Source organism: Belonocnema kinseyi, chromosome 1 (assembly GCF_010883055.1).
Source record: "Belonocnema kinseyi isolate 2016_QV_RU_SX_M_011 chromosome 1, B_treatae_v1, whole genome shotgun sequence".
Lineage (NCBI taxonomy): Eukaryota > Metazoa > Arthropoda > Insecta > Hymenoptera > Cynipidae > Belonocnema > Belonocnema kinseyi.
Window position 1 is genome coordinate 142,305,678 of NC_046657.1, and position 14,398 is coordinate 142,320,075.

The 14,398-nt window shown below is 24.5% G+C and overlaps 1 protein-coding gene across 2 annotated transcripts in view; it reads right to left on the reverse strand.

Moving 5' to 3' along the window:
• Window positions 1–13,653, reverse strand: part of LOC117171462 — a 111,284-nt gene extending 97,631 nt beyond the window's left edge. For both annotated transcript variants that reach the window (XM_033358817.1, XM_033358807.1), the window contains exons 1-2: window positions 13,394–13,653; window positions 3,187–3,452 (exon numbers count right to left, since the gene is read on the reverse strand). In XM_033358817.1, coding sequence (XP_033214708.1) covers window positions 3,187–3,452; window positions 13,394–13,450 — 323 coding nt within the window. In that variant the 5' untranslated portion in view covers window positions 13,451–13,653. The remainder of the gene's footprint in view (window positions 1–3,186; window positions 3,453–13,393) is intronic.
• Window positions 13,654–14,398: the final 745 nt, after the last annotated feature.

Below are 14,398 nucleotides of genomic sequence, written 5' to 3' on the forward strand. Positions count from 1 at the left end.
GTTGAGAGAATGCCAAATGAACGACTAACGAAACAAGTGTATCAAGGTAAAGTAAATGGCAACGTGCCCAGAGGTAGACCGCGGAAAGAATGGTTATAATGTATGAATGAGACCCTACTTAGAAGAGACATAAGAAGTCACAGAAACACGAGAGCCTGCATGAAAAAATGCATGGAAAATAGTTAATAAAAAGAGTGTCAGTAGAGTGAACGACGCCTGAAACAAAGACCTTGGCTATTAATGGACCCAAGTGGGGAACCTTACATAACGGCTTCGTGAGGTTCTTCGCTTGGGGTGATTGCTAGAGAGATTGATCAGCAACCTGGGTCGGAGCAGTGTTGCGGAACGAACGTGTTATTTACTTAAATAGCACGAGAATTCTGGATCAATATGAAAAATCTCTATCCCATCCACACACTACTCCTTTCCCCTGCCGAGTGAGTCACGCCTACCCCGAAAGGGAAATGGCTTAATGGTGTAATAAAATAACGTATTGTGTGACGGAGCCGATACGCGGCATCCTGGTAAGTCTTTTACTGATGAGAGCCACTATGAGTATAGACGGCGCAACCGCTCTTGCTGGTGACAAAGTGGGGATAGACGAGAAGAGGAAGGGAGAAAGAGAGGTCGATTAAGGGCTAAGGCGCGGGTACGCAACAGCTTCTCTCATAGGGATGCCGTGTATCGGCTCCGTCACACAATACGTGTTTTGTTGTAATTCAAAATACTTGCATTTTAGTTGAAAATTCATCTTTTTGGGTAAAAATTTGACTATTCCAGTTAAAAATTCATTTTTTTTAGTTGAAAATTAAGTTATTCCATTTATTGTTTCATCATTTTGGTTGGAAATGGAACTATTTGGCAGAAATAATTTTTTGTTCGTCGAAGATTGAATTTTTTTATTACAAAATTAACTATTTTGTTGGCAATTAACTTTTAAACTAACAATTAAACTAATCCAGTTTAATTTAATATATTTTAATTTAAATTCTTTAGTTTAAAAAAACTGTATTTTGCCAAAAAATGGTCTTTTTTGGTAAAAAAAAATTAATCTTCTTGGTTAAAAACTCAAACATTTCAGTTGAAAATTCATCATTTCACTATAAATTAATTTTTTTAGTTGAAATTCATCTTTTTGGTTAAAAATCGAACCATTCTAGCTAAAGTTTCATCATCTTGGATGAAAATTGGAATTATTTTGTTTAAATTATTTTTATTTTTTTCTTAAAGATTCCATCCTTTTTATCTTAAAATTCATCTGTTTGGTTGAAAAATAATATTTTTTAGTTAAACATAATTTTATTTTGTCAAATATTTGTCTTTTTCGTAGAAAACTATTCCAGATTTTGTGCTAAATTAATTCTCAAACTAAAAATTAAACTAATCTTGTTCAGTATTTCATTCTTTTATTTGAAAATTCATCTGTTTGGTTAAAAATGTACATTTTTTAGTTAAAAAAATTGTATTTTGTCAAAAATTGGTCCTTTTTGGTGAAAAATCAATCTTCTTGTTTGAAAATTCATAATTTTAGTTAAATATTCATCTTTTCAGTTGAAAATTCGTAATTTCACTTAAAATTAATTTTTTTAGTTGAAAATTCAGCTATTCCAGTTAATTTTTTATCATTTTGATTTAAAATTGAACTATTTTGGTGAAATCTTTTTTTTTTTGTCAAAGATTTCCTCCTTTTATCTTAAAATTCATATGTGTGGTTGAAAAATTATATTTTTTAGTTAAACATCGATTTATTTTGTCAAATATTTGTCTTTTTTGGCAGAAGACTATTCCAATTGAACTTTAATAGTATTACTTGAAAATTCATCAATTAAAAAAACAATGACGAATATTAATTTCTGTATTGAAGATCCAACGATTGTATTAGAAGCCTTTGTGTTAAAAATTAATTTCCAAACTAAAAATTGAACTAATTTAGTTAAATATTTAATCTTTTAGTGAAAAATTTATCTGCTAAATTGAAAATTCATCAATTTCCAAATTTTTAAACTGAAAATAAAACAAATTTAATTGACTATTCCATCCTTTTAGTTGAAATTTTATCTCTTCAGTTGAAAATTCATGTATTATGTCAAAAATTCGACTTTTTTAATAGAAAATTAATGTTTCTGGTTGAAAATTCAACAATTCCAGTTAAAGTGTTATCATTTTCGTTGAAAATGAGAACTAATTTGTAGAAATTATTATGTTTTTTGATCGAAAATTAAATTTTTTAAATTAAAAATTTAACGATTTTGTGACAAATTAATTCTCAAACTAAAAATGAAACTAATCTTGTTCAGTATTTCATTCTTTTATTTGAAAATTCATCTGTTTGGTTGAAAATGTATATTTTTTAGTTAAAACAATTATATTTTGCCAAAAATTGGTCCTTTTTGGTGAAAAACTAATCTTCTAGTTTGAAAATTCATCATTTTAGTTAAATATTCATCTTTTCAGTTGAAAATCCGTAATTTTTTGTTTTAATTCATCTTTTCGGTCGAAAATTTGACTATTCGCTTTGAAAATTCATCATTTCACTTAAAATTAATTTTTTTTAGTTAAACATAATATTATTTTGTCAAATATTTGTCTTTTTTGGTAGAAATCTATTTCAATTGAACGTTAATAGTTTTACTTGAAAATTCGTCAATTAAAAAAACAATGACGAATATTAATTCTTGCATTGAAAATGCAACCATTTTATTGGAAGCCTTCGTGTTAAAAATTAATTTCCAAACTAAAAATTGAACTAATTTAGTTAAGTAATTCATCCTTTTAGTGAAAAATTTATCTGCTAATTTGAAAATTCATCAATTTCAAAATGTTTAAACTCAAAATGAAACAAATCTAATTGACTATTCCATCCTTTTAGTTGAAATATAATCTCTTCAGTTGAAAATTCATGTATTATGTCAAAAATTTGACATTTTTGGAGAAAATTAATGTTTCTGGTTGAAAATTCAACAATTCCAGTTGAAGTTTTATCATTTTCGTTGAAAATTGGAACTACTTTGTGGAAATTATTTTGTTTTCTGGTCAAAGTTGAAATTTTTTAATTATAAAAATTAAAATCTTTACTTTAAGCTTAATTTTCAAACTAAAAAAATAGGGGTGGGGGAGGGGGAGAGGGAAGGTTGATGTAAAGAATAATGGGCAAAATGAGAGATAAATGATCGGTGAAATTCATACCGGTCCCTGATTGAGTCATCGTGGCGAGAATTGGATATTCCAACAGCCTGGAGAGTGTCGAGTTGCTGAGTAACTTCCTCTACCCAGCGACAATTGACAAGTTCGTGAAGATGAAGAGAAGCTCTGCAATGTGGACATTGAGAGCGCTGTTCTGTCAGCCAACGCCTGATGCAGGTGTAGCAGCACAATTTGCTGCAATGCGGACAGAGGTGGGCATCCCGAAGTTTTTCCATGCAAATAAAACATCGGAACACTTCTGCCAACGTCTGTCATACATTTTTCAACATTAATAACCTATTATTCATACGAATTTTGCATTTTTTCCCTATCTTTTAGCTAGATTGTTATATTTTATTGTAGCTTTAATTTTCTACAAGAATTTACATCTACAAGAATCTCGAGGAATATATCGATTTTGCAGCCAAAATTTCAAGGAATATTAAACAGTTTGAGAGGATTTTAAATATTTCAGATTTTTTGTTTAAATGCCAAGGAATTAAAAAAAAAAATGGTTTTAAAGATTTTAGGGTATTTTTAAAAATATCCAGGAATTTTTAAAAGCTGTACCAAATTTCAAGGAATTTCAAAAATTTTTAAAGGATTTTGAATATTACTCCTTGAAATTTTGTACAGCTCTAAGAAAATTCCTGGGAATTTTCAAAAATACTCTAAAGTTTTTGAAATTCCTTCCAGTTCCTTCAAATTATTCAAATCGATTGAAAATTTGGGACGACTGAAAAATCCCGAAAAATAAAATTCCGGACACTGTCAAATTCCGGACGAATAATTCAAAAAAAAATTCGCCAATAATAAAATTGCCGAAAAATAAAACTGCCGAATTGAAAAATTCCCGACTAATAAAATTTCAAAATTATAAAATTCCCGACAGAAAATTGCCGAATTATAAAATATGCGATTTGGAAAATTCCACAATTTTAACAATTATAATTTTTCATAAATATATTTTATTGATTGCAAATACAGCAATAAGATATTAGTTTCAAAAATTATTTTTAACATGTAGAATTTTGAAGCTTATTTTTTGAATTTAAAATAGCAATTCAGTATTTAATGAGGTGCAAGGTTTGATCTAATAAAAATTCACCCTCAATTTTCTCCGAACCTAATACTATTTTCTAATTAAACCTATTTTGTGTTGATTCAACAACTCAATAGGTGAAATGTGAGCTATCATTTTTTCTTTCAATAAAGAATTACATTTTTTATCACTACCAAATTTCTAAAAACCTGCGCTAGAAAAGAAAAACCTCGCTAAATTTTCGCCGTACCTTATAACTTTGTTCGAACAAAAGTCGAAATATATATATATATACACACACACACACATACATTAATTTTTAATTTAATTTTTTGCGAACACTTTTTGTATTTTTTCAAATACTGTGAACACTAAAAAAAAATATGCGTTACCTAGAAATATTTTATTTAAAATTATTGCTATTTCAAATTAAAAAAATAAGATTCGAAATGTTTTAAATTTTAAAAATAATTTTTGAAACTAATATCTTATTATTTTATCTGTAATCAATAAAATATATTTATAAAAAAATCCTTTTAAACTTCGGGAATTTTCCAATTCGGTAATATTATAATCTGTCGGGAATTGTATTATTCGGGAATTTTCCAATTCGGGAATTTTATAATTCCGAAATTTTATCATTCGGGAATATTCCCAATCGGTATTTTTATTTTTCGGCAATTTTATTATTGGAGAATTTTATTTTTCGACAATTTTTCAAGTCGGTATATTTATTTTTCGGTAATTTTATTATTCGTGTATTTTATCATTTGGAAATTTTCCAAATCGGTATTTTTATTTTTCGGCAATTTCATTATTCGCGAATTTGATCATTCGGGAATTTTCCAGTGTCGGGAATGTTATTTTTCGGGGTTTTTCAGTCGTCCCGAAAATTTCTTGGAATTCAGACAAAAATCCTGAAAATCATGGAAATTTTCTATACTACGCTCAAGTCTTAACATTTTTTTTTGTAATTCCTTCAAATTATTGAAATCGATTAAAAAATTCTTGGAATTGAAAAATTCAAAATCCTTTAAAATTGTTTGAAATTTTGTACAACTCTAAAAAATTCCAGGATATTTTTTAAAATGCCCTAAAATCTTAAAAATTCCTTCAAATTATTTAAATCGATTGAAAATTCCTTGGCATTTATTTAAACAAAAAACCCGAAATATTTAAAATCCTGTCAAATTGTTTAATATACCGTGAAATTTGGCAAAACTCTTGAAGTTTTGTTGATAATTTGTAAAAATTCCTTGAAATCTTAAAAATTCGTTCAAAATCCCTCAAATTATTGAAATCGATTGAAAATTCCTTTTAATTAAAAAACAAAAACCCTAAATTTTTTTGAAATGTAGTAAAGCTCTTAAAAATTCCTCGGAATTTAAAAAATACCCTCAAATCTTTAAAATTCTTTTAGGTTCATTTAAATGATTCAAATCGATTTAAAGTTCCTTGGAATTCAGACAAAAACCTAAAATATTTAAAATCCTTTAAAATTGTTTGAAATTCCTTGAAATTTTACAAAGCTCTTAAAATTCCTGTATATTTTTAAAAAATCCCTACAATCTTAAAAGTTCTTTTAAATTTGCTTAAATTATTGGAATCGATTGAAAATTTATTGGAATTAAAAAAAGCCTTGAAATATTTCAAATATTATAAAATTTTAGGGTATTAAAATTTTTTACAAGACTTTAGGGTATTTAAAAAATTTTCAAGATATTTCTGTTTTTTTTTAATTCCAAGTAATTTTCAATCGATTTTAATAATTGAAGGAATTGTAAAAGAATTTTAAAAATTTAATAGCGTTTTTAAAAATATCCATGAATTTTTAAGAGCTTTACAAAATTTCAAGGAATTTCAAAAAATTTTTAAGTTTTTGAAATATTTAAGCTTTTTTCATGGAAATTTTAAAAATACCCTCAAATCTTGAAAATTCTTTTAGGTTCATTTAAATGATTCAAATCGATTTCAAATTCCTTGGAATTCAGACAAAAACTTGAAATATTTAAAATCCTTTAAAATTGTTTGAAATTTCTTGAAATCTTGCGAATCTCTTAAAAACTTCGGGATGTTTGAAAAATACCCTAAAATCTTAACAATTCTTTTAAATTTCCTTAAATTATTGAAATCGATTAAAAATTTCTTGGAATTGAAAAATTCAAAATCCTTTAAAATTGTTTGAAATTTTGTACAGCTCTAAAAAATTCCAGGATATTTTTTAAAATGCCCTAAAATCTTAAAAATTCCTTCAAATTATTTAAATCGATTGAAAATTCTTTGGCATTTATTTAAACAAAAAACCCGAAATATTTAAAATCCTGTCAAATTGTTTAATATACCGTGAAATTTGGTAAAACTCTTGTAGTTTTGTTGATAATTTGTAAAAATTCCTTGAAATCTTAAAAATTCTTTCAAAATCCCTCAAATTATTGAAATCGATTGAAAATTCCTTTTAATTAAAAAACAAAAACCCTGAAATTTTTTGAAATTTAGTAAAGCTCTTAAAAATTCCTCGAAATTTAAAAAATACCCTCAAATCTTTAAAATTCTTTTAGGTTCATTTAAATGATTCAAATCGATTTAAAGTTCCTTGGAATTCAGACAAAAACCTAAAATATTAAAAATCCTTTACAATTGTTTGAAATTCCTTGAAATCTTGTAAATCTCTTAAAAATTTCAGTAATTAAAAATATGCCCTAAAATCTTAACAATTCTTTTAAATTTCCTTAAATTATTGAAATCGATTGAAAATTTCTTGGAATTAAAAAATAAACCTTGAAATATTTTTAATCTTTTGAAGTACTAGGGTATTTAAATTTTTTTAAAGACTTTAGGGTATTTTAAAAGATTTCAAGGAATTTCTGTTTTTTTTTTAATTCCAAGCAATTTTTAATCGATATAAATAATTGAAGGAATTGTAAAAGAATTTTAAAGATTTAAGTGTATTTTTAAAAATATCCATGAATTTTTAGGAGCTTTACAAAATTTCAAGGAATTTCAAAAAAATTTTAAGTTTTTGAAATACTTAAGCATTTTCCCTGGAAATTTTAAAAATACCCTAGAATCTTTATAATTCTTTTAAGTTCATTTAAATTCTTCAAATCGATTGAAAATTCCTTGGAATTTAGACAAAAACCTCAAATATTTAAAATCCTTTAAAATTGTTTCAAATTCCTTAAAATTTTACAAAGCTCTTAAAAATTCCTCGATATTTAAAAAAATTCCCTACAATCTTAAAAATTCTTTTAAATTTCCTTAAATTATGGAAATCGATTGAAATTTTCTTGGAATTGAAAAAATTCAAAATCTTTTAAAATTGTTTGAAATTTTGTACAGCTCTAAAAAATTCCAGAATATTTTTTAAAATACCCTAAAATCTTAAAAATTCCTTCAAATGATTTAAATCGATTGAAAATTCCTGGACATTTAAACAAAAAGCCTGGAATATTTAAAATCCTTTAAAATTGTTTAATATCCTTTGAAATTTTTTAAAGCTCTTAAGATTTCTTGGTAATTTTTAAAAATACCTTGAAATCTTAAAAATTCTTTCAAAATCTCTCAAATTATTGAAATCGATTGAAAATTCCTTTTAATTAAAAAACGAAAACCCTGAAATTTTTTGAAATATAGTAAAGCTCTGAAATGATTCAAATCGATTTAAAATTCCTTGGAATTCCGACAAAAACTTAAAATATTTAAAATCCTTTAAAATTGTTTGAAATTCCTTGAAATCTTGTAAATCTCTTAAAAATTTCCAGATATTTGAAAAAATTCCCTACAATTTTGAAAATTCTTTTTTGAATTTCCTTAAATTATTGAAATTGATTGAAAATTTCTTGGAATTAAAAAAGAAACCTTAAAATATTTTAAATCTTAAAAATTTTTAGGGTATTGAAATTATTTTAAAGACTTTAGGGTATTTAAAAAAAAATCAAGAAATGTCTGTTTTTTTGTTGAAATTTCAAAAAATTTTCAATCGGTTTCAATAATTTGAAGGAATTTTTAAGATTTTAGGGTATTTAAAAAAATATCCTGGAATTTTTCAGAGCTGTACAAAATTTCAACGAATTTCAAACAATTTTAAAGGATTTTAAATATTTAAGGTTTTTTCCTGGAAATATTAAAAAAAAAACTAAAATCTTTATAATTCTTTTAAGTTAATTAAAATCCTTTAAATCGATTGAAAATTCCTTGGAATTCAGACCAAAGCCTCAAATATTAAAAATCCTTTCAAATTGCTTTGAAATTTTGTAAAGCTCTTAAAAAAAAGTCCTGGATATTTTAAAAATAGCCCTAAAATCTTAAAAATTCTTTTAAATTTCCTTAAATTATTGAAATCGATTGAAAATTCCTTGAAACTAAAAAAAAAAAAACTTTACAATTTTGTAATCTTTTCAAACTTTAGGGTATCAATTTTTTTTTAAGACTGTAGAGTATTTTAAAAAATTTCAAGGAATTTTAAGGAGCTTTACAAGATTTCAAGGAATTTAAAAAAATGGAAAAGGATTTTAATATTTCAGGTTTTATTTATTTCAATTCCAAGGAATTTTCAATCGATTTTAATTATTTCGAGCAATTTGAAAAGATTTGTAATATTTCAAGGATTTTTTTTTAAATTCCAAATAATTTTCAATAAATCTCCATAATTTGAGGAATTTTAAAAGAATTTGTAAGATTTCAAGGAATTTTTATAAATTACAAACAAAACTTCAAGAGATTTTCAAAATTTCAAGGTATATTAAACAATTTGACAGGATTTTAAATAATTCAGGTTTTATGTTTAAATTCCAAGAAGTTTTTAATCGATTTCAATAATTTGAAGTAATTCAAAAGAATTTTAAAGATGTTAGGGTAATTTTTAAAATTCCCAGGAATTTTTAAGAGCTTTACAAAATTTCAAGGAATTTGAAATAATTTAAAAGTATTTTAATATTTCAGGTTTTATTTATTTAAATTCCAAGGAATTTTCAATCGATTTCAATAGTTTGAAGAATTTTAAAAGAATTTTTAAAATCTCAGGGTATTCTTCAAAATTACCGAAAAACCTTAAGAGCTTCACAAAATTTAAAGGCAAATTAAACAATTTGACAGGATTTTAAATATTTAAGGCTTTTTGTTTAAATGCCAAGGAATTTTCAAACTATTTCAGTGATTTAAAGAAATTAAATTTTTTTTTTAAAAGATTTCAGGGTATTTTTAAGGGCTTTACAAAATTTCAAAGTTTTTAAAAGGATTTTGAATATAACTCCTCAAAAATTTGTGTAAAGCTATAAAAAATTCCTGGAAATTCTTTTAAGTTCATTTAAATTATTCAAATCGATTGAAAACTCCTTAGAATTCAGATAAAAACCACGAAATTTCTTGAAATTTTGTAAGGCTCCTTAAAATTCCTGGAAATTTTCTAAACTAGCTTAGAGTCTTAATTTTTTTAATTCCTTCAAATTATTGAAATCGTTTAGAAATTTTTTGGAATTGAAAAAAAATGTTTAAAATCCTTTAAAATTGTTTGAAATTCCTTGAAATTTTGTAAATCTCTTTAAAAATCCGTGATATTTAAAAGAATGCCCTAAAATTTAAAAAATTCTTTTAAATTTCCTTAAATTATTCAAATAGATTGAAAATTTCTTGGAATTAAAAAAGAAACCTTGAAATATTTTAAATTTTATAAAATTTTAGGGTAATTAAATTTTTTTAAAAGACTTTAGGGTATTTTAAAAGATTTCAAGGAATTGTAAGGAGCTTTACAAGATTTCAAAGAATTTCTGTTTTCTTTTTAATTCCAAGAAAGTTGCAATCGGTTTCAATAATTCAAAGGAATGTCAAAGAATTTTTAAGATTTCAGAATATTTTAAAATATATATATATATATGAACTTTTAAGAGCTTTACCAAATTTTAAGGAATTTCAGGGTTTTTTTTTTAATTTCAAGGAATTTTCAATCGTTTTAAATAATTTAAGGAATTGTAAAATAATTTTAAAGATTTTATGGCACTTTTATAACATCCAGGAATGTTTGAGAGCTTTACAAAATTGCAAGGAATTTCAAACGATTTTAAATATTTTTTGTTTAATTCCAAAAATTTTTCAAACGATTTCAATAATTTAAGGGAATTTAAAAACATTCTAAAGAGCATTATAAAGTTTCAAGGAATTTGAAATAATTTAAAACGATTTTAATATTTCCATTTTTATTTATTTAAATTCCAAGGAATTTGTCAATCGATCTCAATAATTTGAGGGATTTTAAAGATGTTAGGGTATTTTTTTAAATATCCAGGAATTTTTAAAAGCTTTACCAAATTTCAAGGAATTTCAAAAAATTTTAAAGGATTTTGAATATTATTCCTGGGAATTTTGTACAGCTCTAAAAAAATTCCTGGGAATTTTCAAAAATACCCTAAAATTTTTTTAGTTCCTTCAAGTACATTTAAATTGTTCAAATCGATTCAAAATTCCTTAGAATTCAGAGAAAAACCTAAAATATTTAAAATCCTTTGAAATTGTTTTGAAATTCCTTAATATTTTGCAAAGCTCTGAAAAACTCCTGGATATTTTAAAAAATTCCCTACAACCTTAAAAATTCTTTTAAATTACCTTAAATTATTGAAATCGATTGAAAATTTCTTGGAAATAAAAAAGAAACCTTGAAATATTTTAAATCTTATAAAATTTCAGGGTATTTAAATTTTTTAAAAGACTTTAGGGTATTTTAAAAGATTTCAAAGAATTTCTGTTTTTTTTTTTAAATTCCAAGAAATTTTCAATCGGTTTTAATAATTTGAAGAAATTTTTAAGATTTCAGGGTATTTATAAAAACATCCATAAACTTTTAAGAGTTTTACAAAATTTCAAGGAATTTCAGGGTTTTTTTTTTAATTCCAAGAAATTTTCAATCGATTTAAATAATTGAAGGAATTGTAAAAGAATTTTAAAGTTTTGAGAGTATTTTAAAAAATATCCATGAATTTTTAAGACCTTTGGAAAATTTCAAGGAATTTCAAAATTTTTTTAAAGGATTTTGAATATTTAAGCTTTTTTCCTGGAAAATTTTAAAAATACTCTCAAATCTTTAGAAACCTTTTAAGTTCATTTAAATTCTTAAAATTGATTGAAAATTCCTTGGAATTCAGAGAGAAAACTAAGATATTTAAAGTCCTCTCAAATTGCTTTGAAATGCCTTGAAATTTTTTAAAGCTCCTAAAAGTTTGTAATCTTTTTAAATTGTAGATCGATTTCAATAATTTGAGGGGTTTTGAAATAATTTTTAAGAGTTCAGGGTATTTTTAAAATTTACCAAGAATTGAATTTAATATTCTTTCTTGAAAATTCAACTGTTTTTATTAAAAATGTACGTATTTAGTAAAAAAATTCCAATTTGGGTTTGAGACTAATTTTTTAACTTTTTGGTCTAAATTTATATTTTTGTGTAGAATTTTTTTTGATGAAAATTAAAAAATTATCTTTTTAGTTAAAAACTTCAATTTTATGTGTTAAAAATTTGTCTCTTCTCGTATAAAATTAAATTTCTGTCGAAAATTCCACTATTTTTATTAAAAATGTACGTATTTGTTAAAAAAATCCGTTTTGGATTTAAAACTAATTTTTTTAACTTAACATTTAAATACTTAGTTGAAAACTATCTTTTTGGTTAAGCTTTATATTTTCGGGTGAAAAAATCACCTTTTTTGTAGAGGAAATTAGTCTTTTTGCTTTCAAAATTGTAAATATTTAGTAGAAAATTCAAACTATTTTGTAGAATATTTTTTTAAAAATAAAAATTTATTTTTTTAAATTAAAATTCATCTATTCTATTTTTTGGTGAAAAATGATTTTTTTTTTAGTTTAGAAATTTAATTATATGGTTAAAAATTTGTCTTTTTCTGGTTAAAAATTAATCTTCTTTATTAAAAATTCAACTATTTTTATTAAAAATATACGTATTTAGTAAAAAATTCCGATTTGGGTTTGAAACTAATTTTTAAACTTAAAATTTAATTCAAAATAAACTTTTTGGTCCAACTTGATATTTTACGGTAGAAAATTATTCAACAGCTTAGTAGAAAATTAAACTGTTATATAGAAGATTCATTATTTTTTTTATTTATTAAAACTTAATTTTTTTAGATGAAAATTTAAAAAATCCATTTTTGATTGAAATATGATATTTTTAGTTTAAAACTTCAATTTTATGAATGAAAATTGGTCTTTTCGGATATAAAATTAAATTTCTTCGTCGAAAATTCATCTATTTCGGTAAAACTGTTTCGGTTTGATAAAAAACTTACGTTTTTTGTTTGAAACAAATTTTTTTTAACCTAAAATTTAAATACTTAGTTGAAAACTAGCTTTTTGGTTAACCTTTATATTTTCGGGTTAAAAATTCACCATATTTGTATAGAAAATTAGTCTTTTTGCCTTAAAAATTTAAAAAATTTAATAGAAAATGTAACTATTTTGAAAATTTTGTTTTGAATGAAAATTTATCTATTCTATTCTTGGATGAAAAAAAGATGTTGTCAGTTTAAAAATTTAATTATATGGTTGAAAATTGGTCTTTTTTCTGATTAAAAATTTCTTCATTGTTGAAAACTCAACTATTTTGTTTAAAAATGTACGTATTTTGTGAAAAATTCTGTTTTGGGTTTAAAACTAATTTTTTTTAACTTAAAATTTAACTATTTTAGTCAAAGTTAACGTTGGACCAACTTTATATTTTCGGAATTGAAAATTCAACTTTTTCGATGCAGAATTGTTTTTTATTTATTAAAAATGAATGTTTTCCCATAAAAATTAAAAAATTCCATTTTTTATTTTGTAAAGCGCCTTCTATTACGCCAATCGAATACAATTTTATTCCTAATTTATTTGAGGTTAGAAAGGTTTATGAACGCCATTTCAAGGGATTTTAAACTTTCCTTTTCGATGTGCAATAGAGTATTGAAAAATAAAGGGGCGAAATAGGATTTTTAAAGATTGTAAATGTGCAATTCTTCGTAATTCAAGTGCTCTCTCAGTACCCACAAAATACTTCGACAAAAAATCAGGGTCACGACCTCAGAAACTTGTTTAGGCTCGTAAAAGCGTGACATTCCCTTTTATTTCGTAATTTTTTTTTACAAAAATGGAAATTTTCTGAAGAACATAAATAAAAGATTTATTACTAACCTCGACACTGTGATCATCGGCTGCTTTGGAATTAATGCAGGGCTCACGATTTGCCATGATGTGCTATTTCTGTCTCTTAATTGACAAGAAAAAATTTGCTTCGATTATTGGCTCGTAGCAAATTGTTGACTCTCGAATCGGCAATTTACATCTTTAACGGTTTATTTTGCTGTCTCCATTTCAATTTTTCGCACTAAAATCGGAAACTTTGTACCAAATTGGAAGAAAAGTTGAAGGTAAATTTTTGCCTTCCTCCAACGTCCACTACAATTTGACAGATGCAGAATCTCGACGATCTTAGCGCTCGTCGGCGAAACTTGTAACTTCTGTCACGTTAGTGCTCGAAAGGTAAGAAACATGACAATTACTTTTTTTTTATTATTATTATTTTGATTCTTATTTTGAATTTTTATAAAATTTAAATTCTTTCAATAGAACTTTTGCGCTTTTTCTGTTTATATTTTTTTATAATATATTTCTTTATTCAGAATTTCTACCTTACCGACAATCCTTCGACAAAAATTTACGTCCCCGAAAATTCAATAACCGAGAAATAAATTCTCTGAGAATTTCTGAGAATCTCAGAATTTATTTTAATTAATAGAAAATTATATTTTTCCGTAGTTTTCCGGTTGAAAATTCAACTCTCTTTTTTTAAATTTTGTATTTTTTATTTTAAAGTTTACCTGCTTTAGCAGAAATCAAATCTTTTTTTGATAAAAGTGCAACTGTTTAGTCAGAAATTAAACTATTTTCTTGAAAAACTAACTGTTTCGTAGAAAATTTACTTTTTGTTTAAAATTTATATTTTGGTGTTGAAAAATGAACTGAAATGTTTTCTGGATGAAAGTTCCACTTATAAAAAAAAATTTCGTTTTTATTAAAAATTCATCTGTTTTAGTATAAAATGTACAGTCTGTCAAGTTAAAGCGTGGGTGGCTTTACTCGCAGTCGGTAAGGTGTATCGACATGATTTTGGTGTCAAAATATTAAGAAGAGCTCCCT